Consider the following 26,122-nt stretch of genomic DNA (forward strand, 5'->3'; position numbering starts at 1 on the left):
GACCTGGAAGAAGCTCCTGGCTTCAGACTGCCCCAGCTCCGGCTGCTGTGGCCATTTGGGGAGTACTGAACCAGGGGATGGAAGACCTCTCTGTCTCTCTCTCTGTCCATAGCTCCACCCTCAAATAAACAAAAAATCTTTTAAAAATTCATAATTCTAACCCCACCGACTTACAAATAAAGAAACTGAAATCTAGCAAGCTATGTGTCCTTTCTGGGGTCAGAGAACAAGCAGCGGCCTAGCTGAGATCAGATTTCTTCTAGTTGGCTAATTTCTGGTTCCTCCTACAGCAAATGGACAATTTCAGAGACCCCTTTACTCATAACCCAATATCCACATCCCTGAGCATCCTAGAAGTGCACTGATTATGTCCACCACAAAAGAAAATGAAGACGTCCAGGCAAGACAAGAGAATCCCAACAGATACTAGTGAGAGCTGTGATAAAGTGGAACCCCTTGGGCCCTGGGACTGGACAGCTCTGGGTTTAAGCTCAGCTCTGCCACATACACTGACCATGTTAACATTGGCTGGCTGTCACACATGGGCCACGTGACAACGGGCAGCTGTAATAGTGCCCCATAAATAGCTCTCTTCATCTGCAGTCTGTACTATCTGCCACGTGAGTCGAGGGCACTTAGCATCAAGGCTGGTTTCCAGTGAAGAAGTCAGAGAGGAGGCCAGAACAGACCAACGCCATCCCACTGCCAAGAAGGAAGAGGGTGGGATGCACAACCACTGGGAATACCAGGAGACGCCAGAAGGATCGAGGACGGGGCGGAGAACGTGGTCCTTGCCAGTGCTCCCTCCTGGGGCTGCCTGCGAGCTCAGAGCTGGCAGGGAAGCTGGAAGAGAGGGAGCACCGCTGGCGGACAGGCAGTTAGGCGGGCAGTGGCACGGAGTACAGCCGTGATAAAACAGGGCCGAGTTCCATCTGGATTTTGAAAGCAGAGACCATGGCCTGGACTTGGCCCCTCCTGGAGAGAGATCTTTCAGGAGGTAGAGGCATACGTTAGGTGAGACAATGATGAATGGCCAAGCGAGCCTGGCACTCAGTCAGGAGAGGCCAGCGGTCAGAGAGAGCTCACCTCAGGACAGGCCTGCATGCAGACAGGCCTTCACGCCCCTGTGCACAGAGGCTGCTTCCTGAAGATCCGACCGTCCTGTGACTCGCAGGGATACTGCCCACTCAGGATTCCAGCATGAAAATGATCTTTCAGATTCAGCTGTGAGATGCACACACACGTACAGATCTGTTAACACAAGAACTCCTGTGCGCTGTTAGGAAAATGGGCCCCAAGGTGGGCTGCAGGTGGACAGTCGAGGAACTGCGTCTCCCCTGCCTCAGCTGGGCGATTTCTGCTGGCACACAGCAGGGACACAGGCCCGGGTGGCTCCCGGCTGCCTTCTTCGTGTACTGCTTTAATGTTAGAGGTCTGTTTCAATTCTACTTCTTCCTGAGTAGCAGCATCCGCAGATGGCAACGAGACCCTGCTGTTTTCAGACTTCGAGAGAGTTGGAGAAGAGTGAGCAGAGGCTCACAGAGAGCACCTCTGAGAAAGCAGGTCTGCGGCGGGCAGGTGGGAGGACGGAGTGTGCGTGGACACGCTGCCCGGAGCGCTGGGTGCAGGCTGATGGGGAAGTTCCCGGGGTGCCCAGGCTACAGAACCCCAGGGCCACAGCTGGTCCGCACAGGGAGCAGTGGATGCTTGGCCCCAGTGGAAGCAGAGTGGACCTGGTCGGTGGTCAGAACCAGAGTTCTTTCATCAGGGGTGCCCAGCAGTCACTCCCGGGGGCACGAGGGCTGTCCGTGCACTCATTTCTTATTTGTCATGACCTGGGCACAGCCCCACCCAGCAAAGAACAGGGCTGCTAATAGGATCATCAGTGCTGAGATGGCAAACCCTCGCTTACAGATAGGGTATTGTCAAAATTACGAAGTTAAACTTTGCACTGTCACCAGAGAGAACAGGACATGGGCAGGGGGCAGGGGCAGGGGCGGGAGCAAGGGCACAGGAAGCGCTCAGAATCCAGGGTACTAGGCTTTGCTTCTGGTTTTGGACACTGTCTGGCACTTGGTGTTCCTTCGCTGACCTGCTCAGACAAGCTCCACCACAGAGAGTGTGTGCCTGTGCCCATGTCTCATGGTCTACACTGAGTGTCCTTATTTTTGCTGGCTTCTCAATCTATCTCCTGGGATATCAAATTCGTGAAGTCAAGAGCTCCCGAAAATGATAATTATCTGATTTGATTCTATTTTGCTGTACATCTGGGTTGAAATACTGCACTGTGCCCTGTGCAAATGCCCAAATATCAGAGGTTAATTAGAAGACAGAAAAAAATGGTTTCCAGAGAGCAGGCATTTTCCCCCAAAGAGGCAGGCGATTTAAACAGACACCTGGGATCCAGACCCAGTTTGAGCACTGACTGCAGGTCTTATCATGTTTTTAATGATTATTAGCAATCATGAAATTAAGGAACTTTGAGCAGTGTAAGCAGAAAAGAATATTAAACGAGCCCCTTTCTGGATAAAACTTAGCACAGGCATGATTTGGGCCGCACACGTAATTGGGTCACTGAAAGAAAATGCACAGAGAACTTGGTGTGTGATGATTTACTGTAGCAGATCCCCGGGTTGCTGCTGGGGGCCAGTTCAGAATGATCCACGTCTACGGCACAGAGGCAGTGTGGGACAGCTACCAGATCACTCTTATGGAATAAGGGAGAGTGTGGTTCAGGCGTTGCGCCAGTTCTATAGAATGAGGAGGAGTGTGGATGAGCTGAGGAGTCACTTCACTGGAATAAGGATGAGTGGGCACCAGTTAGCATTTCAGTATGTTGAAGAAACACCTCTACTGCTCAGGGCAACTTGTAAAAATGTTTGCTTTAAAAATAATTTTAAAATCTACTTAGAAAATCTACAAGCATAAAAACAACAGGAGAAAGAGAACCGCGTTCTGGCACAGCTGGAAAAGCCACTGCCCGCGATGCCACCACCCGACATGGGCATCGGCTGGTGTCCTGGCTGTCCCACTTCTGATTCTGCTCCTTGCTAATGGCCTGGGAAAGCGGCAGATGCCGCCCCAGGTGTCTGGGCCCCTTGGAAACCCAGACGAACCTCCTGCCTCTGGCCTGGTCCAGCCCTGGCCTTGCAGCCATCTAGGAAGTGAACCAGTGGATAGAAAATCTCTGTCTCTCCCTCTCTGTAACTCTTTCAAATAAAGAAATCTTAAAAATAAATAAAAAGCAGGATAGAAAGCACACTGAATTTCACTGTTCATAATTACTGTTCCAATTTAGCCCTGACACCTGACCTTCCAGCCTATTTACACAATTTCTAGTCTCGTGTTCAACACAGTTATGGTAAAGAAAGTGAGCCATTGTCATACTATGTGCAGCATCCCTCAAGAGCTGAAATCCCGCTCAGCTCATAAGCTCTGCAGCCTGGAGTTGGATGTGGACAGACCAGGAGCTGTGTCTGTCCAGCACAGACCCCTGCCCTTGGTCAGCTGGCACCTCCCATTCACAGTATTGTCTCCTGGATTAAAGATTCAGAAATCTCTAAATTCCATCTGGATGCCTGCTGGGCTAAACATAAGAAACCATTCCACACGCTCCTGGCATTGAGAATTACATCCTGACTTGGTCCCAAGGCCGCAACGCCCAGCATGTTCTGACCCCAACGTCCTCTCAGGCCACACTTCTCAGTCACTCCCCATCCTGGCCACAGCAGCCCTTCGGGGTCCACAGGTGGGAATTCGGTCTCCACTCATCAGGCGTTCTCCCCAAATGCCCTGCGACACCTCCACCCAGTTAACTTGCTGCGATCCCTTTAAAACCGATTCAGAAACCTGTACCTCTGTTTGTTTCTAATTGTTTAAAGACTGTTTATGTGAAAGGCACACACACACAGCTTTGCTACACTGGTTCACTCTCAAACGCCTGCTACCATCAGGCTGGACCAGGATCAAGTCCGAGCTGGGAGCCCAGACCAGGTCTCCCACGTTGCTGGCAGGGCCGCAGGTAACTGCGCCATCACGTGCTGCCTCCCAGGGTGTGCGTGAGCAGAGGGCAGGCACCTGAACAGCAGGTACCCGCCGTCAGACGTCAGAGAGGGGCATTCCATCCACTAGGATAAACGCCCCCTCCTCAGGAAGTGAGTGATCCCAGAGGTGCAGTGACGGGAAGCACCCTCATCCTTAATTTTTATGAGTTAACACATCCCCGAGCTAACGTTCGACACTGGGCAGCTTCTGTATGCATGGTGACAGAAACTTAGCACGACTGGACACACTCCTGACCTAACATATGCACTGGGCAAGTTTCGTGCATGAGTTAGCAGACACCTTATTAATACATGGCAGTGGGCCAGCGCCGTGGCTCACTAGGCTAATCCTCTGCCTGCGGTGCTGGCACACAGGGTTCTAGTCCCGGTCGGGGCACCGGATTCTGTCCCGGTTGCTCCTCTTCCAGTCCAGCTCTCTGCTGTGGCCCGGGAAGGCAGTGGAGGATGGTCCAAGTGCTTGGGCCCTGCACCCGCATGGGAGACCAGGAGGAAGCACCTGGCTCCTGGCTTTGGATCGGCGCAGCGTGCCAGCCACAACACACTGGCCATAGCAGAAACTTGGGGAGTGAACTAACGGAAAAAGGAAGACCTTTCTCTCTCTCTCTAATTCTGCCTGTCAAAAAAAATTTAAAAAAAAATACACGGCAGTGAAGAGGGTTTTTTTTTGTTTTGTTTTGTTTTGTTTTTTTTGAAGATTTCACATATTTGAAAGGCACAATTAGAGAGAAAGATTTCCCATCCACTGATTCACTCCCCATATGGCCCCAAAGGCCAGGGCTTGGCCAGGTGGAAGCCAGGAGCCCAGGGCTTCTTCTGGGTCTCCCACATGGGTGCAGGGGCCCAAGGATTTAGGCCGTCTTCCTCTGCTTTCCCAGCACATGTGCACGGAACTGGACAGGAAGCAGAGCAGCCAGGACTCAAACCAGCATCCATGAGATGCTGGTGCCACAGGCAGAGGCTTTACCTGTTCCGGCACCATGACAGCACAAACTGAGCAGGCTTTGTGCATGAGTTAGCACACATGTGTGCTAATTTAGCTGACATGTGGACCTGGGCAGATTTGCGCGTGCAGTTACACGCCCCATAGCTAACACATGGCAATGGGCGATTTTGGTCCATGACTTAAACTGCTCCCTCAGCTAGTGTGTAGCATTGAGCACCTATAGCCAAGCCTGGCTTGGAGACAGTAAATGGCACAAAGGAAGTTGGGCCATAAGCTTGGGAACTGCTGCCAGGCGATGCATGGACCCAGGAGTGAGCTTCTCAGCAGAGGGGAAGAGACAGCACTCCACGTGCTGGGCGCCCAGCACACCTGCCAGAGGTGTTCTCAGCCCCCCACTGCACACTGCAGGGAAACCACCGCCCCGCGTGCCCGCCATGCCCAACTCTCATGGGGCCCTCCTGCAAACCTGCTGTGCATCATCCAGTGTAGCCGCACAGAAAAGCCATGGGGGGAGGGCTTCACACAGAGAGGGACATGAAAGGTCCCCGCGATAGGACCAACGAGCCCTCCTTGTCCCTGGAGCACATGGACAGGTCCCACCTTGGCCTCTGGAACACATGCAATCCCAGCTGGCAGAATGAACTGTGCTGGACACGGGTGGGCTGTGGCCCGTGATGCTGGGTGGGCCTGGGTTCACTGGTAGCCAGCGGTGCCAGGTACATGGGCGTGTCCTTCCCAGATACGTCAGCGTGCAGAACGCAGTGCAGCTCAGCCCCGTGACTCACTCACAATCCCCTTTGGGTGAGCTCCTGTAGGGGAAACGGAGTTACAGCTTAGCCAAGGCTGCAGCCCCAATAGTTCTTCGTGTTTCCTGATGCAGATTTCTCCTGATTTTAATCAGTTTTCCACTAAACACAAGCAACAGTGCAAACCAAACACAGTGATTACAGATGACTGTTGACATCTCCTCATGTCAGCTGGGAGACATGCGCTTCCTGCACTAGGAGCTTGCTGCTGAGGTGCGTCTGTGCACCTCACGGCTTCTGCTGATCGACCACCTTGCAGTCAGGCAACCTGATCAATAGGCTTTGAAGCCTGGCATGTGGCACAGTCTCGCCCCAGGACACTGGCATTCGATGACAGCATGGGATTCAGTGAGCGGCTCCTATCTGCTCACGGCCACGACTTCAGAGCAACACTTCCAAGTGTTTGGTGAAAGCAACGTGAGAATCCACTCGTTATCACCCACAGGAACCGCAGAAGAGGGATAAATAACACTTGGTTGGGTCCCACAGGGAGCTCTAACTTAACAAAGCTCTCTTTTATCAGAACTGCTAAAAAAAAAAAAAAAGGCAAAACTGTGACTGCTCTTCCTCTTCATGGCATGGAAGGTCAGAACTGGAGGGGACCACACGGGGGACAAACCCCACTTCTCCAAGAGATGACAGGGAATGACACGCAGGAGCCGTCCCATACATAGATTATTTTCCATTAGCTCCTCTGGTCTGCTCCATTCATTGGTTTTCAGTCAGAGTGGCTTAGACTGTACAGACTGTAACAATACAAGCGAAAGCACAGAATGTGCAACCCACTGGACAGACCTGCAGAGCACAAGTGGAACTCAGCAGAGCTGGACCGCCTATGCTGTCCATCCTCACAGGTCCTGGCCTCTGAAATGCGTCCTGCAAGGCAAAGCGTGGTCCAGCTCCCAGGAACCCATCACACGGCGCCATCACTCAACAGACTGTCCACTGCAGCTAAGGAGGTGCAGGGTGGCCATTACATAGGTGCAGCAGACAGCAGCCACGACTGGGATTCAGCTCAGCCACGTGCCCAAGGGAGCAGGACAGGACAGACAACGGGCCATGACTAAGAGACGCTGTATCTGCACAAACCGACCTCCGTGACTGGTGCATGGGCAGCACATTCCCCCAGCTGTCCCATCTGAACCTGACGCCTGCAAAGGGGCTGACCCCTGCCTCCCCTGTGGGACAGCCCTGGCTGGGTCAGTCCCCAGGGGCAGGGCAGCTCTGTGTGCCCTGATGCTCAGGGCTGTGGAGAGTCCCCATGCATGCAAATAACGGTGCGCACACAAGGGAAAACAAGACCCCTGCCTTTGTGACGTCCAATCTATCCCTGTTCCCGGCTCAGTGCTGAGAAGCCATCAGGACACTTGAGGAGGGTTCTGTTCTTTGCTCAGAGGCTGTTTCCATGTCTGCACGCACCAGATCTTTTCCGTGCGGCTTCTACCAAAGTGAGGATGCACCTGTTGAGCTGCTACCTTAGAAAAGCCAAGTTTAGTTTTTAATTATGTGGGAATAGAGAAATGCTTTAGGTATTTTTCTGGTAACCTATTATGTAGATCTTCAGACTGAGATAAAAAGTAACAATCAAAACCTATAATCTTTGTTTCTGAATTTAGACTCATTTTGTTAGGTAAACCAAATCTCAAAATGTAAGTTAATCTGGGTTGCCAATTCTTTATCTTATCTTCTGCATGCAATATGTAAAAATCTCATACTAACTCCAATAAAGATGACTACAAAGTAAAAAGTTGCCGGAGTGGCATTAAATTTCTTAACCATCAGTTCTCTGAAAAACAACTGTGCACACATGTATATATGTGTGTGTGTGCATACACATATTATCGCTCCTAATGCAAAGGATATGTGGCACGCTATTAAGAACGTTAAACAACTCCTGGTTGAAGTCAATTGGTTCTCAATGAGATACTTGTGTAGCTTCACTGAGCACAGGTACCCCTAGCCAACCTGCAGCTCCCCGCGACCTGAAGGCTGCACTTACATCCCAGGCCACTGGCCATGTCCAGTAAACCCACTGCTACTGCAGCTGGTATGTGGTCAAGTCCTTAACTATTTCTCACCCTTAGAAAACTGCGCTCATTACTGAAGGCTCTCTCACGCTGGCACTAATGAAGCCTTCTCTCACTTGTACACCTGCCAATGTGCGCGGCTGCCTCCGAGCTGACCCCGTGACAGCACAGGGTGGGGACTCACAAGTTGCGCAGTAGTCCCCAGAATTCAGCACTTCCTCCATGCAGACTTAAGCAGATGTAAACAACCCCAAAAACCTAACAGTGAGATGTACTAAAATAACTTGGAAGTAACGAGTTTTAAACACATTGACTTTTCAATATCACTGTAGGTTTATGTGTTTTAATGTTTAATGATGACTGTGATGAACACCTTGCTTACAAAATTCCTGAAAGTAACGCTCAGCTCTCCCATGCTGCTACAAGGCAGCTTCCACATACCCCAGCTAATTATTTTGGAGATACTGACAATGGGTAAAAACGGTAAGGGTGGAAGGTCTAGGATAGTGCCGCAGATTCCACACAGTGCGAACCAAATCTCAACTCAGCTTGGGTTGTCTGTCTCTTCACTTCCACATCTCTGGTGGTGTGGAGTCAACAAAACAGTCACACACGAAAGATCACACACTCACACAACCACACGAATGTCCTGAACACCGACTGGGGTGCCTGGAACTGGAGGCGGGGACTGAAAGGGCTCCCCCTGGGGCTGTGTGGCCGTGCTCTGAATCTCGTTTGGGCAGGGGTCACCCTTCTGCATCAGCGCTGACTGCAAAGAATGGGGACCCGGCCACAGTCTCAGGCTTGAACCTGGTGTCACAGGGTGGGTTCAGCTTGTGAACATTCACTGAGCCGACACCCGTGACTTATGCATGTTTCAATTGTTGAGGTATCCTGGATTTCTTCAAGAATCTGAATGAACAGGTAAACAAAGTAAATCTAAAACACTGGCTGTGAAGCTCTGGCACCAGAATTTAAAGTGTCTCGGGCAAACTCATGTGTGAGCAGCAGAAATTTTCCATAGAAAATAACTGGTCACTATTTCAGTTCACAATAGTTGTAATGACACTTTATTTTTTAAAAGGAAATAAGAACATAATTTCTGCCAAAAATCGCTACCATTAGGAAACACTGCACAAAATCCAGCGCAGCTGACTTGGGAGGCCTACAGTGATGTCACTCTCACCTCCCACTCCGCCTCCCTGTTCCCTGATTCCATTCAGAGAAGCTTCTAGAAAAACAAAGTAGGAGAGAATCTATTAAAATCCAATGAGGTGCTGTTTTAAAGTGTTGACGTGCGGAGGTGGGCAGTTACACACTACTGACGACCAACACGGATATTTACAATTTTAAACGACGTCTTTAGAACTGCGAACGTGTTCTCAAGGTTTGCATAATGTGTCAGTGAAATGAGCACATTGAATCCAGTTTGCCCCAGTTACACCTGTCTCACTTCACTTGTGATTTTACATCCGTGACCCTTCTCCTGGTGTCAGGGAATCCCCCAGGAATGCGTGGTGTCCCGACTCCCTGCCCACCCACACGGCAGGTACTCTGTTTCCAGCAGTCTCTCCCAATGGATTATACTTCGCAGGTGTGGAGCATACAAAAGGGTCCACTGATACTGAAGACAGAAACTACTAGGCATTTTATATGCTTATTTCAATACTTTTAAACCTATTTTGAATGTTTTATAAGGAACATAATGTAGACCTCGGTATACTGAGTTTATGTATCCTTAAATATTTTTCCTTTATTTGCTAATCGACTACTCCTCAAGCCGCATTTTACTCTATAAAGAAGCTGCTCCCTAAGAATATTTGTCCTAACTGAAGAAATAATTACATGGGCATTCACTGTGAACACCAGGCAGTTACTGGATGCTGGTTTGGTGGACATCTCACTAAGCATAGGCACGCTTCTTCACTTCTAGGGGCCACACACCTGGATAGATGGCTCCGGTTCTCAATCCCACCTGGAGTGTTTACACAATACAACACCTGCTTTGCAGTATGCTCACTACACCCCGCCCTCTGATGTGCAGCTCCCTGAGCCCATTTCCCAAGTCACAATTCCTAAGGCCCCAAATAAAGTCTTGCATTCTTTCTCAAACAAATTAACTAAATAAAACACTAACCGCCACATCAACCCATTCTGTGTCAGGAAGCCGTGTCTTCAACTCCACAGAACGCTCATTCCGTTCTTCGATTCCCACCCCGAATGCTGCCACGTGCAGCCCTGTGGGCACTGCTGTGTGTCCCTTTCAGCTTCCTCAAGTGCAGAGGCAGGCGATAGCCGCGCACCGCTGCCCACTGTCGAGCCCAGGGAAACAAGGCACAAGACGCTCAACAGCACCAGGCACCAGCGGGCACTGACGGAACAGCAAAGCTCAGGCTCCGCCTCCTGCTTCACATGGAGCACTGGGCAGTGTGAGCTCGGTTTCACTGAGAGCAGGTGCTATGCACCGCCACTGCGCAGACGAGCACCTACTCGAGAAACGGGGCCTGGTTCTCAGCAAAGGTGAAGTCACGACACTCTTCTCTGTGGATCACTTTAAGGAGACGGGGAAACTAACGGGTGCTGGGGACATTGCGGGGGTGGGCAGAGCATTTGCAGCGGTCTGTGACCGGCTGGGCGTCAGAGTGAAGGTGATGGTGGGGACCGGGGGACCGAGGCGGTGAGAGATGTTGGCAGCAGCAGGGTTGAGACTGAAAGACGGGTGCAGGGACAGTGAGGAAGGCAAGGCTCACGGCTCGAGCTACCGTGAATTCATCAGAGAACGTCAGTACTTGCTGAAGGAAACTGGTTTTGAATGCCTGATGATGTACTCGGGATTGCACACAAATGGGGTCTGCAAAGGTCTGGACACTCAGAACAACACGACCAGCCGGGCTATCGCTTCTGGGCCTTTTGGCCAAGATCAAGTGTAGAATCAGCCGGGCTTTAGGAAGGTTTGCACGCCTAGGGCTGGCTGTGGAAGAGCTGTGTCCTGGACAGGCAGAGCCCTTAGGAGGCAGGACAGACACTCTGGGGAGAAAGGAAGGGGTTAACTCTGCTGCTCACACTGGACCAGGCAGGAAGGAACACATGTGGCCTGGGATAAACACGGCTGGATGGCTTTCCACGGCAGGACCACCGGTAATACCAAGCCGGGGCATGTGCTGCTCGGCGACACTGAGATAGCACTCGGTGTCTGTTAAATGCACAGCTCCCTGAGCCTACCACACTAAAAGTTGTACCGGTACAGCTCAAGTGTGTCTGAGCAAACTGGACTGTTATCTTAAAGATTAGGACTTGCTTTGTGCTGTCAATATACACGATATTTTCTGTAAAAAAAAGTCTAAGACCCAACGCTAAATTTTGATTAAAACATGTGTACCTAAAAGGAGACTATTTCTCTAGTTGGATACATTTTGTTGCAAAAGACAGAATTTCATTCTTTTTGATGGCTTAGCAGTGTTTCAGAGTGTACGTACACCAAATTTCCTTTATCCAGTCATCAGCTGACGGGCGCCTTGGTGGATTCTGTGTGTCAGCTATTGTGAATCGAGCTGCTACACACAGTGGTACAGGTAACTCTTTGATAGGCTGATTTCATTTCCTCTGGTGTATTCCCAGGAGTGGGATGGCTGGATCACGCAGATCTATTTTCAGATTTTTTGTAGCAACCTTTACACTGATTTTCACAATGGTTGTACTAGTTTCCATTCTCACCAATAGTGTCTTAAGGTACCCTTTCTTCCATATCTTCACCACCATTTGCTGGTTTTTTTAAAAAGTTTTAGATGATAGCCATTCTAACTGTGCTTTTTACTTGCATTTCTCTGATGACTAATGATCTAGAGCATTTTTTTTTTCATCTGTCTGTTGGCCATTTGTATTTCATATCCTTTGCCCATTTCTCAACTGGATTGTTTATTTTGTTGTTTTTTAGTTTCTTGAGCTCTTTATATATTCTAGATATTAATTCCTTATCAGATGCACAGTTTTCAAATAAGCCAGACCCAAAAAGGCAAATATCACGTTTCTTTGATTCATGATAGCTAATATATGGAGTACAAAAAACAATGTATATGAGTGAAACTGACACACTTTGACCTATTGTTTAGATCTTGTTTCTACTCCTGTGGAGCAGCTTCTGTCATGCTGAACTCAAGCCTGTGATTATAAAGTAAGTTTAAAATGTTTCTGCAAGAGTTAAAAACAGGAACAAAAGGAAAGAAGAAAAAGGGAAGAAGGGGAGTGTCATATTTTTATAATTTTATCTATGAACTCCATGAAATCTGTTCTCTTTATATTAATAAAGAAAAAATACAGGTGCATTTTAATAATACCCATTTAAATTGCTAAAAATGCTTGGAAATTAGCCACAAATAGTCCTATGACCTAGTTTGAACAGCAATTTATTCGCTGATTTTTAAGACTTATTGACTGATTTTCATCTACTTTAAAGGCAGAGCAAAAGGAGAGACAGAAAGAGAAACAGACAGAGAGAGAGAGATTTGGCTCACTGTCCAAATGGTAGCAACAGCAAGCGCTATGCAAGGCTGGAGCCAGAATCCTGGAACTCATCAGCATCTCCCATGTGGGTGGCAGGAGCCAAACACTTGATCCATTATCTGTTGCCTTCCAGGCTCATTAGCAGGAAGTTGGATCAGAATCAGAGCAACTCAGACTCAAACCAGTGCTCCGATATGGGATGTGGGCAGCCCCAGTGTGGCCTAACCCCCTGCACCACAATGCCTGTGCATGTTCACGGGTCCTAAACATTTACTGAAGACTCAGAACGAGAGACAGGGTGTTAGAAGCAGGGGGTAGGGACTCATGTGTGAGAGCAAAATTTTCACCTGCAGTCTTTACGTTCCACAGACAGAAAATGAACTTTAGGCAAATACATAAATAAGCTAACTGCAGACGGCGACAGAGAACCAAGGCAGGAACAGGCTGATGAGAGTGGCTGCACCCATGGAGGGGCCACATGCTGGCTGCCCAGACTCTGCTCTCAGGAAAGAGTCTGCTCGAAGGTGGCTGATCTGAGACAGGACAGCAAGAGAAAACTGAGCAGGGAACCTTGTGATACTGCCACGAGCGTAAGGAAGAAGTGTGGCTGCAGTGCAATGGGCAAGGGGCTCCATGCACACGGAGTCCGAGAGGCCGATCAAGGCAAGACTGTCTTGCCGCTTTCTAGTCTATGCAAGGGTCTGCATTCAACCTCAGCAAAGTCTTAAGTAGCGACAGATAAGCTCCAGCCACCTCTTACGTTAGTCCAACTGGCAGCACAGCTGTATATGAGAAATCTTATAATCAAGGCGTCCCCTGGTTCTATCACCCCCATAGAAGCTGGCCGCTGTCTACGGCTTCACAGTGAAGTCACTGCTTCTCACACAGCTTCTACTAAGAGGCCACAGCTCCTACACTCGTCTAGGCTGCAGACCAGTCACTTCCTGCCGCTGCTGGCAAAACAGAACGTATTTTTCTACACTGATATCAGTCCTAGCAACATTTTCACTTAGAGTTTAAGAATCAATTACCTGGGAGAAGGTTTGATTATCATAAAACCACCTTATCAGTGGGCTTTGCATAAAACGGCATTTTCAGGATTTCTAAACTGGGCCATCTCTATTAAGAACTGCAAAGATGTCACCTGGTTAAAAATACAGCCCAGTTCTGCATGCCTAAAGGCGCTGTTATGCTACCATATATTTGAACGAGAGCACAGGCAAAGTGGGCTTACTGCACTCTGACCCAAAGGAGCATCAGCTCTGTGCATCTGCGATGTGGGAGCAAAGCAGGTTTCTCACACCTGCCAGTTCTCAGGGACTTCTCATGGATGCATCGCTTTGTTAAGAAATCTCGGTCAGAGTGGACACTTCCATCCTTGCAGCTTCTCTCTCAGTGGTTCATTTGCTCTGGCTCTCAGTCCAATTCAGTAAAAGGCTAAGACTGAAGCAGAATGAAACCTAAGCGATGGTAACTGCTCCCCAGTAAGCCCTCATCTCAGGCACTGACTGTATTTAGGAGGTACACTGTGTCCCCTGTTTGTTTTCAGGGCATCCTGTTATAAAATGCTAAGCTAGTCAACTTGCTAGCAAAATACTTTTTTCTTCATTGGTATTGACCCTCAACACAACTTCATTCAAGTTTTATGAAACCTTTCCTTTGGGAGAAGTTTCGACAGTAAGATAACCACCTCTGTCATGAGACGCGGCATCACAGTGGCATCAGGAAAGAGTTCCGGTTTGTTGGTTAGGAGTAATTAACACATAGGGAAGCCAGGCCCTCAGCCCTGCCACGTGGCCCACGGTTAGAGCGCCTGCTCCGGCCCTCACTTCCACTCTGCTTCCTGCTCATTCCCTGGGTTACTGAGTTTCTCCCTTAAAACTGTGAGCCTCATAGTGACTCACCAGACCAAAGAGATGCTCAGCTCCTATTTTATGAGATATAAACAAAGCTGGTCAACCCATCACAAAACAAGCAGAAATGGCACAGAATCAAAAGACTCACACAAACCAACTATACTCAAAAAGAATCCTGCCAAGAACAAAGTCGGGACACGAGAGGCAGAAATCATTAAGATAAGGACACTGAATGTCAAGGATGTCACCATCACTCGAACTACCGAGGTGTGCTCTTAGCTTTCATGCCCGAGTCTGCAACACCAGCCGTAGGTTTTCTTCATGGAACTACCTGGCCATTTAGACTTACAATAGGACATTTTTCTACACTTACTAATTGGTTTTTGCAAATTATACCATTAACATATATGTTTTTTTCTACCCTAAGACACATGTACAATCCAGTAACTTGGAGCTAAAAGCAAACTTTCTAAGTCTCAGTGACACCTCTTGATGCCTGTTCTGTACAGAGAGTTGTGCCTTTGTCCTTTCTTGATCTGCTGGTTTTCACTCCCTTTATTTATCCCAGAGGAATTCCATTTCCAACCTAACGCCAGAGTATTTAGTCCTTTACATGAAAACAACTTCCCAGCCGGTGTTAGGACACTTTCTGGGGGGACAGAATCTCCAGTGGATTAGGCTGGACGAGGAGAAGCACACCTCACCGGCGTGCACAGCCCAGCCGTGGTCCACGCGCAGGCACAGCTGCCTCCTGCCCCGATCGCCCTGCTTCTGTGTCAGTCTCAAGTCCAGGTAGGCCCTTCCCTGGTGGCACCGCAGTAGCACCAGCAGGGCACGTCTCTGCGGCTTTATTTTTAGCCAAAGTCAGGGATGTACTCAGAGACAAGGGTCCCAGGGCAGTCAGTACAGGAGGGGCTGATGGGAAATGCTGGCTGGCTGGCCCACACAGTTGCGCCCACCTCACTCAAACCACAGAGGCTCATAGCCAGGAGTGGCTGCCCCAGGAACAGCGCGTCCTGGGATCAGAGAGCAGAAAGAGTCCGGTCCACATCCTACCGCTTGGCTCTGCACGGTGCTATCGCAGGGCAGCTGGGACTTTCTCCCGGTATCACCAGTGTCCCTTCTGGACCCTCGGCTGCAGAGGCCAGGACCAAGGCCCTTCACGGTGGGAGCCCAGCACTCCGTCCAGTGCCTGGCCCAGCAGAGGAAGCACTGTGCCTCCACACGGGCTTGCACTGAGCTGGCAAGCACACAGTCGCCCAGCGGGATACAGAAACCATCCCTGTAACACAAGGACAGCACCACAGGCCCTGGAGCTTGGACCCTCATGTTCAATCTCCGGCTGCCCCGGAAGCTAGAAGTCCCCGGGAAAGCAGGCAGGACAGGCAGTGCACACACACAGACCACAGGGCTGTCTTCTCGCCGCTCCAACTCCCAGGGCTGCCTTCCTCAGTCGGCCTCAGTCGCGAGGCCAGCGACGGCACACTGGGTCCACGTTCCACTGCCTTCTCCTGCGTCAGACCCAACCCAGCTCCTCTCTCCAGCACACACGGGACTGGCACTGATCTCACCTCCCCGACCCTTACCTGGAGCACGTCGCAGAATCCAGCTTCAGATTCCCCGACTCACAGGGTCTAGCTATTTTAGGAGTCACCATATGGCCTACCATAGATAGTAATGAAGTAATTTAATAATGGATAATGAGTAACTGTGTCTCTTAGTTATATGAGCCTTGGTTTTCCCTTAATAGTTTTTAAAAAAAATACCAAAGTAGAACTTTTAAATAATCAAAACTTCAAAAATGTCCCAGAAGCAGGGCTGTACACCTGGACGGGTCAAGAGTCACTGCGCAGGTGCCAGAGCTGGTGAAGGTAGCGTGGAAGTCAAGCAGCGCACAGCAGAGGCTGGAGGGGAAATGCTAAGTTTAGTTGAGAACCTCAGGAGACCTTAAACCGTCAGCGAATTCCAAGGATTGTAATAGTCAGAGCAGGAAGGAAAGACTTGTCACTGCGAAGCATTTGCTGGCCTTGCAGTGCAAACAAGAAGTAAGTTTCGGGAAAGCCCGCTACATGCGCATGCACAGACACAGAATACTCCCATCAGGTGACTCACATCGTGTCTGCAGGTCGGAGTCACACCACGGGCAGACGCGAAGCAGCGCCCCCCGGGGCACACCTGGGCAGCATTCTCACCCCGGGGCAGCGCCCAGCTTCGACGGTCGTACTCAGAGAGCTAGGACTCAGAAAGCAGACTCAATTTGTTCTTTCACAACAGATCTGTGACAGGAATATCTGATTATTCCTCCCTTTGGAATAAAGCAAAACGTCCTGAGAATCACATCAACAATTTGGATAACTAAAAGTTAATAGAGGTTTTGGGGTATTCGCCAGACATGTGCGTGTTCCGAGAACAGGAATTGATTTTAATTTAACACAGAAGGTCTTTTAAGAGACACACACGTTTAAAGGGTGAAGTGTTACTGCTGCGAATTGAAGGGCAGGAATAGAATTCTAATGCACACATGTATAATGTGGGGGCACCTTGGTGACTGTGCTCTGGTTTTTCTCAATTTATTACAAAAAAGGAAACATTATTATTCATTTTTGTCCCAGGGTAAGAGGTGACACAAGTCAAACCAATGAAGTCATTTTGGACAAATGCAACTACAGCATTTCCAGCTGCTGGAGCCAGTAGTAGGCAACGTATCTTCCTCTGCAACCTTTCCTGATATTTCTGATTTCTGCACAGCTCATCACTCTAACTGCTGTTAACCTGGGCTACGGTTGTATCTGGGACTATGCATGTCTGTTACAGTTCCTATTTCAGACTATAAATTATGACATCTAACCCGTGTTTCTCCCGATGTATCGCTGCTTGGATGTGAACGTGTGCATCGCCAAGGGAAGCAAGGGCCTCGCTGACAATCAGACAGCCCCAGCCAGGCACGCTCTGCAACAAAGCCCACAGGCGAGCTGGCGGGGAGCTCCAGGGTCTCCACCAATGAGGCTGGTTATCTGCAAACAGTCACTGCTGTCCCCTTGACTGTCTCCATGTCCCTGGCAGCTTGTCTGACATGCGAGGAGTGTGCGTCCCCATCCCCAGAATCTGACCGGTCACAAGCGCACACAGAAACAACGCTGGGGCAGCATCCAGAGACACAGCGCTGCTCTGAGCAGCTAGCACGTCACAGAGCCCACGCGCACAGAACAGGGGAGGCCATTTTAGGCCAGAGCCACGGCAGCCCAGCTCTGCGCACCGGTCCGTCCCAGCCCATCCCCTGCAGACCGTCAGTGGTCCTGCTTGCCATGCAGGCGACTCACTCAGCCTGGGAGGCTCCATCACAAGGCAACACATCCAAGCTCTGGCCTTTTTTTCTAAGAACTTAAGTGTAAAGAAAAAAGTCCTAATATAGTGCTGAGGTCAACTTCTACCTCATGTTTTCTTCTTCATCACAGTGTTTGTTTTGCAATACCACCTGATGAAGTTTAAAGATTAAACTCTCCCTGCAGGAGCCAGAGAAATCTTTCCAACTTCACCACTCAGTCTCTCGAGGAGCAGCTGTATTGTACGTTCTGAAAACTGCCTCACCTCCAGATAGAGATACAATGCCGATATATTTATCAATCAACACTCATAATAATAGAACACTTTACCTGCACAAGAGCTTATGAGTGGCAGCAGAATTACCAGTTTCCATAGTAACCTCATCTCCACTTGCTAAGGTCAAAAATTTCTCCCATACAATCAGCAGGAAAAACGTCTGCTTTCCAGTCTGTGTCTTGAGAATCTGAAAGAAAAAATTGCCATGAAATGACAAACATACAAACAGGAATCTTTAATATGTATATTGGTTGCTAGGTATTGGTCCAATTTAGTATTAAAATATTATCCCCAAAATTTAAATGTCTGAGTTTCACATACACATTCGGCAGGTTTTCGGTGATTTCAGTTCCTGTTTCCATGATTTCAATTCCTACATGCAGCCCAGTCAGCACTGCGCAATGATGTCTCAGCGTATACAACTCCTTCAATAACCATGCAGAGGACAACCCACTGCCTGAGTGACATGGGCACCAGGGGCCGAGTGCACAAACACGCCCCCACACTGCGAGTCCTGGAACAGCACAGCACAGTCAGGTGGACCGAATCACACTTGACGATGCAAATCAACACCTATGCATTTACCAGGCACAGCTTCCACTGTTAGTGTGCGCCCCTTCCTGTAAGTTACAAATCGCCTACTGGACAACAGACTGCACCTGTGCCAGAGCAGACTCGGCCCTCTCCTGCCCACCCGGCCTCTCAGTTACAGCACTTCCTCCTGCGCTTGACTTTGTTCATGAAAACCCTAGAAGCAGAGCGCTACACCCTACTCCAAAAAGCTCTCAGAAAAATTCAAATTAAATAAACTTATCCTTGAGTTCCATTTTCCATGAACTTTTTGAAGCATCTCCTTATAGTTTAGAATGAGAATATATTAACATTATTAACAATATTTCATGCATTATTAACAATATTTCATGTAATATTAACAATGCTTCATGGATTGTCTAAGTGTTTTTTTAACATTATTGGGAATACATCTCAGAAAAAAATATTGTCCCATGTTACTACAGCTAAAATTAGCATTGTGCTACAAAATTCCTGCAAGAAATCAACCCCTGGCAGTGTAAGCTTTTAGGTCTGAGATTTTCCTAAGGGTTTACATCATAATCTTCTCTAATTTATTTTGACATTTAAGCCATCTGATGATAAATGGAATCAAGATAAACTCAGCTTGGCCTTTACTCCAGAAGAGCAATCTAATGAGAGGCACATAAAAATGGCTAACTGCATATAAAACTAGAGTAAGCTCATACATGCTATGTCTAATGAAACTGTTACATATCAAAGGATAAGAGTCCTTGGAAATTTTTAACACAGTGGAAACATATTTTCCTGCAACCTGAAATACTTTTTGGAAGCATGTGGATTTTAAGAAAGAAGATAGTAAATAATGAATTTCTCATCATTTTCTGATTTATTTTTAAATTTTTAAAACTAATTTCTTTGTCACTAATTTGTTCAGCTTATACCCAAAACATTGATAGTATTCAACTTTTTTATAAACTTCGAGTGGACTGCTTTGAAAATTTAACTGAAGATCAAAGCTACACACAAAATCCATCATATTCAAGTCAGCACAGTAAACTGAGCCAATTATGTCCTTTCACAAATTCTCTTGTATGATGCATCAACGTCCCACTGCCTTATACGTTTACATCAATCATTTTGTATATTCATGCACTTTTGTCGTTTTTCAACAAATATTTATTAATTCAATTATTTGCTCCTTTTCATCCTCTCTAAGACCTCAGGGACTAGCATGCCCTCGAGTCCAGAGCCTTTCATTCTCTTCCCAGAGGTCTTGTTATGTAGTGAGAGAGAGGCCTAGCAAAACAGCAGGGAGCCAGCCCAAACAAGACATCCTACACACACACACACACTAAACCAACCCAAAGCAGAAACCCTACACACACACACACACACACACACACACACTAAACCAACCCAAAGCAGAAACCCTACACACACACACACACACACACTAAACCAACCCAAAGCAGAAACCCCCCCACACACACACTAAACCATCCCAAAGCAGAAACCCTACACACACACACACACACACACTAAACCAACCCAAAGCAGAAACCCTACACACACACACACACACACACACACTAAACCAACCCAAAGCAGAAACCCCCCCCCACACACACTAAACCATCCCAAAGCAGAAACCCTACACACACACACACGCACACACACACTAAACCAACCCAAAGCAGAAACCCTACACACACACACGCACACACGCACACACAGTTCTTTGGGGTACATTCCGTGACACTTCAGGAAGACATTCTTCAAGAAGCAATGGACAATCTTTGGGTTCTACAGAGCAAGGGAGGAGTGCAGACAGCGAATGCGCTGGGCCCAGGCAGGGATGGGTTTACAGGTCCACGACCTGAGAGAAGCCCAGCTGAGCCACCACAGGAGCAGAGGGGCAATCAGAAAGGGAAGGGTGGCTGCCGGGACAGAGCATCAGCGAGGATTCGAAGTGCAGGGAACCAAGATTTCCCTAGGGCTCTGGCTGCTGTGAGGATGGAAGACGAGGGTGTGGAGGGGAATCACACACCTGAAGCAGAGCCACTCCTGGAGGCCAGGAAAAGGTAACAGCAGCTTTGGCCAGAGTAGCAGCTTGGGAGTTAAAGAAAATCAGGTTCTGAATAGACTCCCTCCTCGGATCTCCTATCCTTTCGACCCCTTGGCATGGCATCAACAAAACCATCTTCCTGTGGCACAAACATCCCAAAGTCCTTGGAATGGCGTTCAAGGTCATACACACTAAGTTTCTGCCCTCTGTCTCAAATTCTGTTTCTTATTAAACACTTCTGCTCTGAAGCAAACTCCCAGGCCCTATCCACTTGGCACCTGCTAATTTGCTGAGATGTGATGGAATCCCCACCAGCCCCCCGCCAGGAGCAGGCATCTCCCCCAAAACCACAACAGTGGCACAAAAATGCATCCCGGCTTTCCCGGACAGTGTCTGGCTAACAGAACACGCCTTTACCGCCCCCACACCCCATAAAAGCCCCGGTTTACAAGATGAATCACATAGTCCACTTACTCAATGGGTATTCACACTTTTGATCCCACACTAAAAGTCGTCCTCTCCTTAAGATACAGCTCTGAGAATTCTGAGCAACCCCTCCTGCACACCTGGAGCTGTGATGACGCTGCCTCCAGCTCCCTGCTCTGGGCTCTGCCCTCATGGATCCATTCGCACAGCCACGGTGCTTTGTGAGAGTGAATACACACACCCTACCTGAATCCAGAGACAGTCCAAGCCAGGACCTTTGTCAACATTAGGGCCAGAGCGCAGTTTTCCCACTGAATCACTGTGGTACGCGCCCATTTAATCTGGTGTAGTTTTCTATCCACGAGTTACTGACCCAGTATGAAGCAATGGTTAGAAACTCCCCACTACCTTTGCAGAAACTGTGCTAAACGAACCCTCCCGCCCTCCTATGAGATGAGCAATTTGAGTTGTAAGACCCAAGTCAGCCAACCACAGGTAGCCACGCACCTGGCACCCAGCGGATGATGGAACTGGGGTCAACTTGACTCTTCAAGGACACCTCCAGAACTGACCAATCACTGCTTCTGGGTGTGTCTGCGAGAGATTTCCACACGAGATTGGCACAGGGGTCACAGAACTGAAGCAGACAGGCAGCATCCAGTCCACAGGGAACCAGGGAGGACAGGAATCACTTTCTTGCGCTCTCGCTCGCTCTCTCTGGTCTTTCCTCCCAAAGGGAGCGTTTTCTGCTGCTGCCACCCTGAGAATCAGACTGTGGGTTCTTGGACCTCTGGACCCTGGGACTTGTCCCAGCTGCCCGCTTGGGCTTGCGAGTTTCTGGCCTTGGGCCAGGAGTTGCACCGAGGTCTCCGCGCGGGAGCGCCTGGCTCTTGGACGGCCAGTTTGCAGCGGGGCCTTCTCGAGACGTCTCAGCCTGGGACTGCGTGAGTCCATCTAGAACTCTGTACGCAGGCCTGTTCTATCTGCAGAACACTGGCTGACGCACCCTTCCTCCCGTGCTGGCCACGCCAAGCTGCCCCTGGCCGTCCCAGACGCTGCTGTCCTGTTTCTGGTGCAGCCCCCTGCGCAGCCTTCCTCTCGTTCTGCCTTTGTGCGTCCGCGTGTCATCACTGTGCTGGATTCCACGTCCACAGAGACAATCATCACACGTGCAGTCAAGGAAACTGCAGCCCTGCCCATGCCCTGGGGATGCTGAAATGCGTGAGCCGGTAGAACCGATTTTCCGTAATCCTGCTCACCGGCTTTCTCGCTACTAGAAATGAAATAACCTGACTGGTACCTTCACTCTTCACCCCGAGTTTGCATGAAGTTTTTCTCAAAGCCTCTAGAGCAAACAGGCCCTTCAGGCCAGTCCTAATCCACAGATCTGCTGCATTAACTTTGCACACCGTACCTGGACGTGACAGCGTGTGTGACCCCTGCTTGCTCACCTGGTGTGGTATGCCACGCATGGGTCACTCACTGTGTGTGTACCTGATTTGCACTTGGCAGCAGGACAGCCTGGGAGTGGGGCGGAACGGGCTCCAGCAGGCCTGGAAAGCTGCTGCTACAATTCTTACGCAGGTGAAAGACATTGGGGGACTCATTTACAATCGCACTGGTTTGGTTTCCCCTTTTGAAAATCAAAAGGTCTGACCTACAAATTACTTTTAAATTTCTTCCAGCTCTCGTGTTCAGTCCCATGGGTAAGTTCACAGCAGTAGCGCCACGTTATCATCTAATTACTTGTCCGCGAGCTGCACCTCTCACCCGCCTTGCTCCGCGCCAGCCCTTTGTACCTGTGTGAGCACCCAAGGAAGGGGCCTGCGGTCTTAATGAGAACAGCCCAGAAGAGAGTCTGGCTCTTAAAACACAGCAGAATGAAGCGGATGCATTAAGCAGGAACAGTTTATGTTGGCCACTGACAAGCAGGATAGTCCCAGGAATTACTTTCAGGTCCTGGAATCTTGTAGATCCCTGGAGGCAAATGGACAAACGAAGGAAGCTCAGGACACAACTCTAACCTACGGGAACTTGCGGGAACTTTCAGGAACTTTCCAAAATGCAGTCCAGCATTTGTTTTCAGATGATGTCACAGGGCACACAATCTTCCGAAAGACGTTTCGGCCCAGAGAGAAGCGGCACTGGTTCCTGACCTGACTGCGGGGGTGACCTGGCCTACTCTGCCCCGGCTGCACCAAGGCTGACATCCCCCCTGGATTTTCACTGCAAAAGTGACCATTTCCAAGGCTTCAGGGGAACAGCACCAACAGGCCCACAACCCCCCTCCCTGCTGTTCGAGAGCCATCTCTCAAAGCTGCAGGACACAGGTAGGTTTGATGGCAAAACTCGCTTGGTGGCAAGACTTGTTCCAAAAGAATGTGTGGCTGCGGAGACTGTTTAGCCCAGCTCAGTGCAAGCATTGATGTTTTTCTGCCAAGCCAGAAGCGTTGGTTGAAGACAGGGGTCTTACACACTGGGCATATACATACATGTGAACATTTACATGTGCATGCACATGTGTACACACAAAGGCACACACATGTACATGTGCACACACATACAAGGGGTCTTCAAAACATCTGTGAAAATGCATAGTATGAAAAACCCACACAGAGAAGTCAACACTGTGCTGCACTAAGACAGACGCATTGTGACCTGCTGTGACATGGTGTGAACAGGCTCCTGTCTGAGGCACTAAGAAGAAGCCATCGGTTTGAAAAGCCTTCCCCATCGGAACCATGATCCTGGTCAAACTGACCTGGGGTGAGACCGTGTGCGAGGTGCGGTCACTGCTGGGGATGTGGCACGGAACGTCAGTGCAATGGGACACTTCTCTCCAAGGACACAGGAGACTGACGACGGAACCCACAGCAGTGCTCATCAACCTGGGAGGAAACTTCATCTTGCTTGTGCCCTCGCTGAAAGGAGCAGATGGAAACACAGAGTGGAGCAAGCTCTCGCCAGACAGACACCACGTGGCCCCCAGGTGAGCGGCAGCTCGGAGCGGAGACTGCACCGCGCGTTTCAGCAGGAGAAGGAGAGCCTGCAGGGTTTCCTCGCAGGCTGAGAGCACCGAGCAAGGGCACGGCCGGGCAGCGCCCTCCGCCCCACAGCCTTCTGCCGCTCCTCCCCACATGTTTTTTCCTAATTAAAAGTATTTAAAAAGTACTCATTTTCCTTCAGTTAATAATGTAAAAAAGACTGTGCTGACCTGGCTAAATGCTCAGAACCCCCAGTTTTTTAGGGAAGGGATAAAGGCTGGTATGACCACTAACAGGAGCACCTTGAACTTGAATGAGCTTACGTTGAGAAACAAAGTTTATAGTCTGCTATCTTTTATTCCATTTTCCACCAACTGTCTGAAATCCCCTCGTGCATATACACGTAAACACACTTTGTAAACACACACATTTGAAATACACAAATCTGTAGCACACTGTCTTTGTAAAGGGCTCAGCTGACACACCCAGCCTACTCCGGTGAGCAAGGCTTGGCTGGAATGCACCACACCCACTCACTTGCGTGCTGTCTGGGGTGCTCCCATGATGCACTGTACGAAGAATGGTGGTGCCGGAGACCGTGGAGACCGTGTGGACACGCCTACTACCTGATAACTCAGGCTCTAAGACTGGTGGAAGCCCTCATGGACTAACACACCCTTAACCCAGACAACACTAACCACTTCTGTGGTATGGAATAATCACTTTTTAGAAATGGAAAACTCCCCCACCTCTGGCCTTAAAGCCACACTTCAGTCTGTGAATGTGCACCAACTCCAACAACCCAGGCAGCAACGGCAAGAATTCTAGGGGGCTGTTTGCGTGTTACACTTTGGCATCCCCAGCGAGCATGGGAGATGGTGGGACAGAGACAGCCTCTCTGTTCTTCAGCATTTACCAAGCAGTTTCCCCGTTTTCTTTTCCCTGAGAACTAGGCACAGTGTGCTCCAATACAAAGGCAGTGACCGTGAACGCACTGGCTGCAGTACGTGTGGGAAGGGCTCATGAAGGAGCCGGCGGGCGCTCACCCCCCACGCTTACAAACACCAACAACACCTGGGGTGACTGCAGATATCACACAGAGTGACGGGGAAAACAGCAAATCATTCCCGACCACTCCTGCACAACCTGCACTCCTACGCAAAAACATCCTGGTGACACCAGCCGCAGTGAGGGAGAATTAGGTGCACTGATGTACACTGTAATGGAAATCTTCAGGCCAATTCCAAGTTAAACTCATCTCTCACCCCTTTGCATGATTCCAAATGATTACCTCACACTGGCATCTGGAGAGAAGGAAGCAGTACTATGGACTAGTTACTGTTCTCCAAGTACAGCACTTTAGAATGGCCAGTGGGGGAAAATGACTTCGAGACACTGGCCATCAGGGCCCCTGGCTGCAGGTGCATGACTCCCAGGGGACTCCTTCCTCCCCAAGGATCCGCCAACTCGCTTGCACACTGAAGACCTGTGTGGCAGAGACCAGGACCAGCCCCAGGCACCACGGCTGACTCGAGAACAAGCGGTATTTCCAGAGGACGCAGCTCTCTCCAGAGCAAAGGGCATGCTATTCACTATCCTTTCACTTGCAATCGAAAAGTTAATCAAGTATATCAGACAAATCGAAAGCTCTGCATTCATTTTCTCCAGGTAGCGCCACTGTCTTACTTCTGTATGGTAAGAATCCATGGGCAGATGGAAGCAAAGATTCTTAATAATTTTTATAACAGATTTCCACCCTCAGCATTCATGGAGTTATTTACTACCTCACTGTATCAATAATAAACTAAAAGGTGAAATATTTATGTTCTGAACACATCTCGTTCCGGCTAGGAAGTCCCAGCTACCACGAAGCCAGCTGAAGCAGCGAGAAAGATGGTGCTGCCCGCTCTTTGTTTTCAGAACACGCTGCCGTCGCTGTGCTAATTGTTACGCTGAGCTCTCGAAGCAGGTGGCCCTAATGGATGGCAGGACAGAGACAGCACAGCACATTCAATGTGATCGTGGAGGAAGCGGGGCTCCCGCCTTAGAAGGCACGATGACACGTCAAGTCGTTAACAGCAGGAGATAATGCAAGTACGCTTGCTATGGAGGTGGTCAGAATCATTTCCACTTTTTTTTTTTTTTAAATCAGAGAAACCAAGCTATAGCACCCAACTCAGTCATCCCATGCATCTCTCACTTGCCTTTAGACGGGGGACACAGGGCCTTCTAGAAAGAGACCAGGGTAAAGAATCTGAGTTGAGGCTGCTAAAAACCAATACTATTCAAGCATTCTGGAATGGAAACAGTCGCGAGT

The 26,122-nt window shown here is 49.3% G+C and overlaps 1 protein-coding gene across 5 annotated transcripts in view; it reads right to left on the reverse strand.

Moving 5' to 3' along the window:
• Positions 1–26,122, reverse strand: part of CNTN6 (contactin 6) — a 251,120-nt gene that overhangs the window by 176,030 nt on the left and 48,968 nt on the right. For 4 of the 5 annotated variants that reach the window (XM_051831866.3, XM_070051246.2, XM_089305720.1 and 1 more), the window contains exon 2: positions 17,850–17,983. In XM_051831866.3, coding sequence (XP_051687826.3) covers positions 17,850–17,904 — 55 coding nt within the window. In that variant the 5' untranslated portion in view covers positions 17,905–17,983. Of the gene's footprint in view, positions 1–17,849; positions 17,984–23,582; positions 23,764–26,122 lie in introns of those variants that run through there. The other variant, XM_089305719.1, reaches the window with a different exon arrangement.

Source organism: Oryctolagus cuniculus, chromosome 10, assembly GCF_051225735.1.
Source record: "Oryctolagus cuniculus isolate XC-2025 breed Fujian yellow rabbit chromosome 10, ASM5122573v1, whole genome shotgun sequence".
Lineage (NCBI taxonomy): Eukaryota > Metazoa > Chordata > Mammalia > Lagomorpha > Leporidae > Oryctolagus > Oryctolagus cuniculus.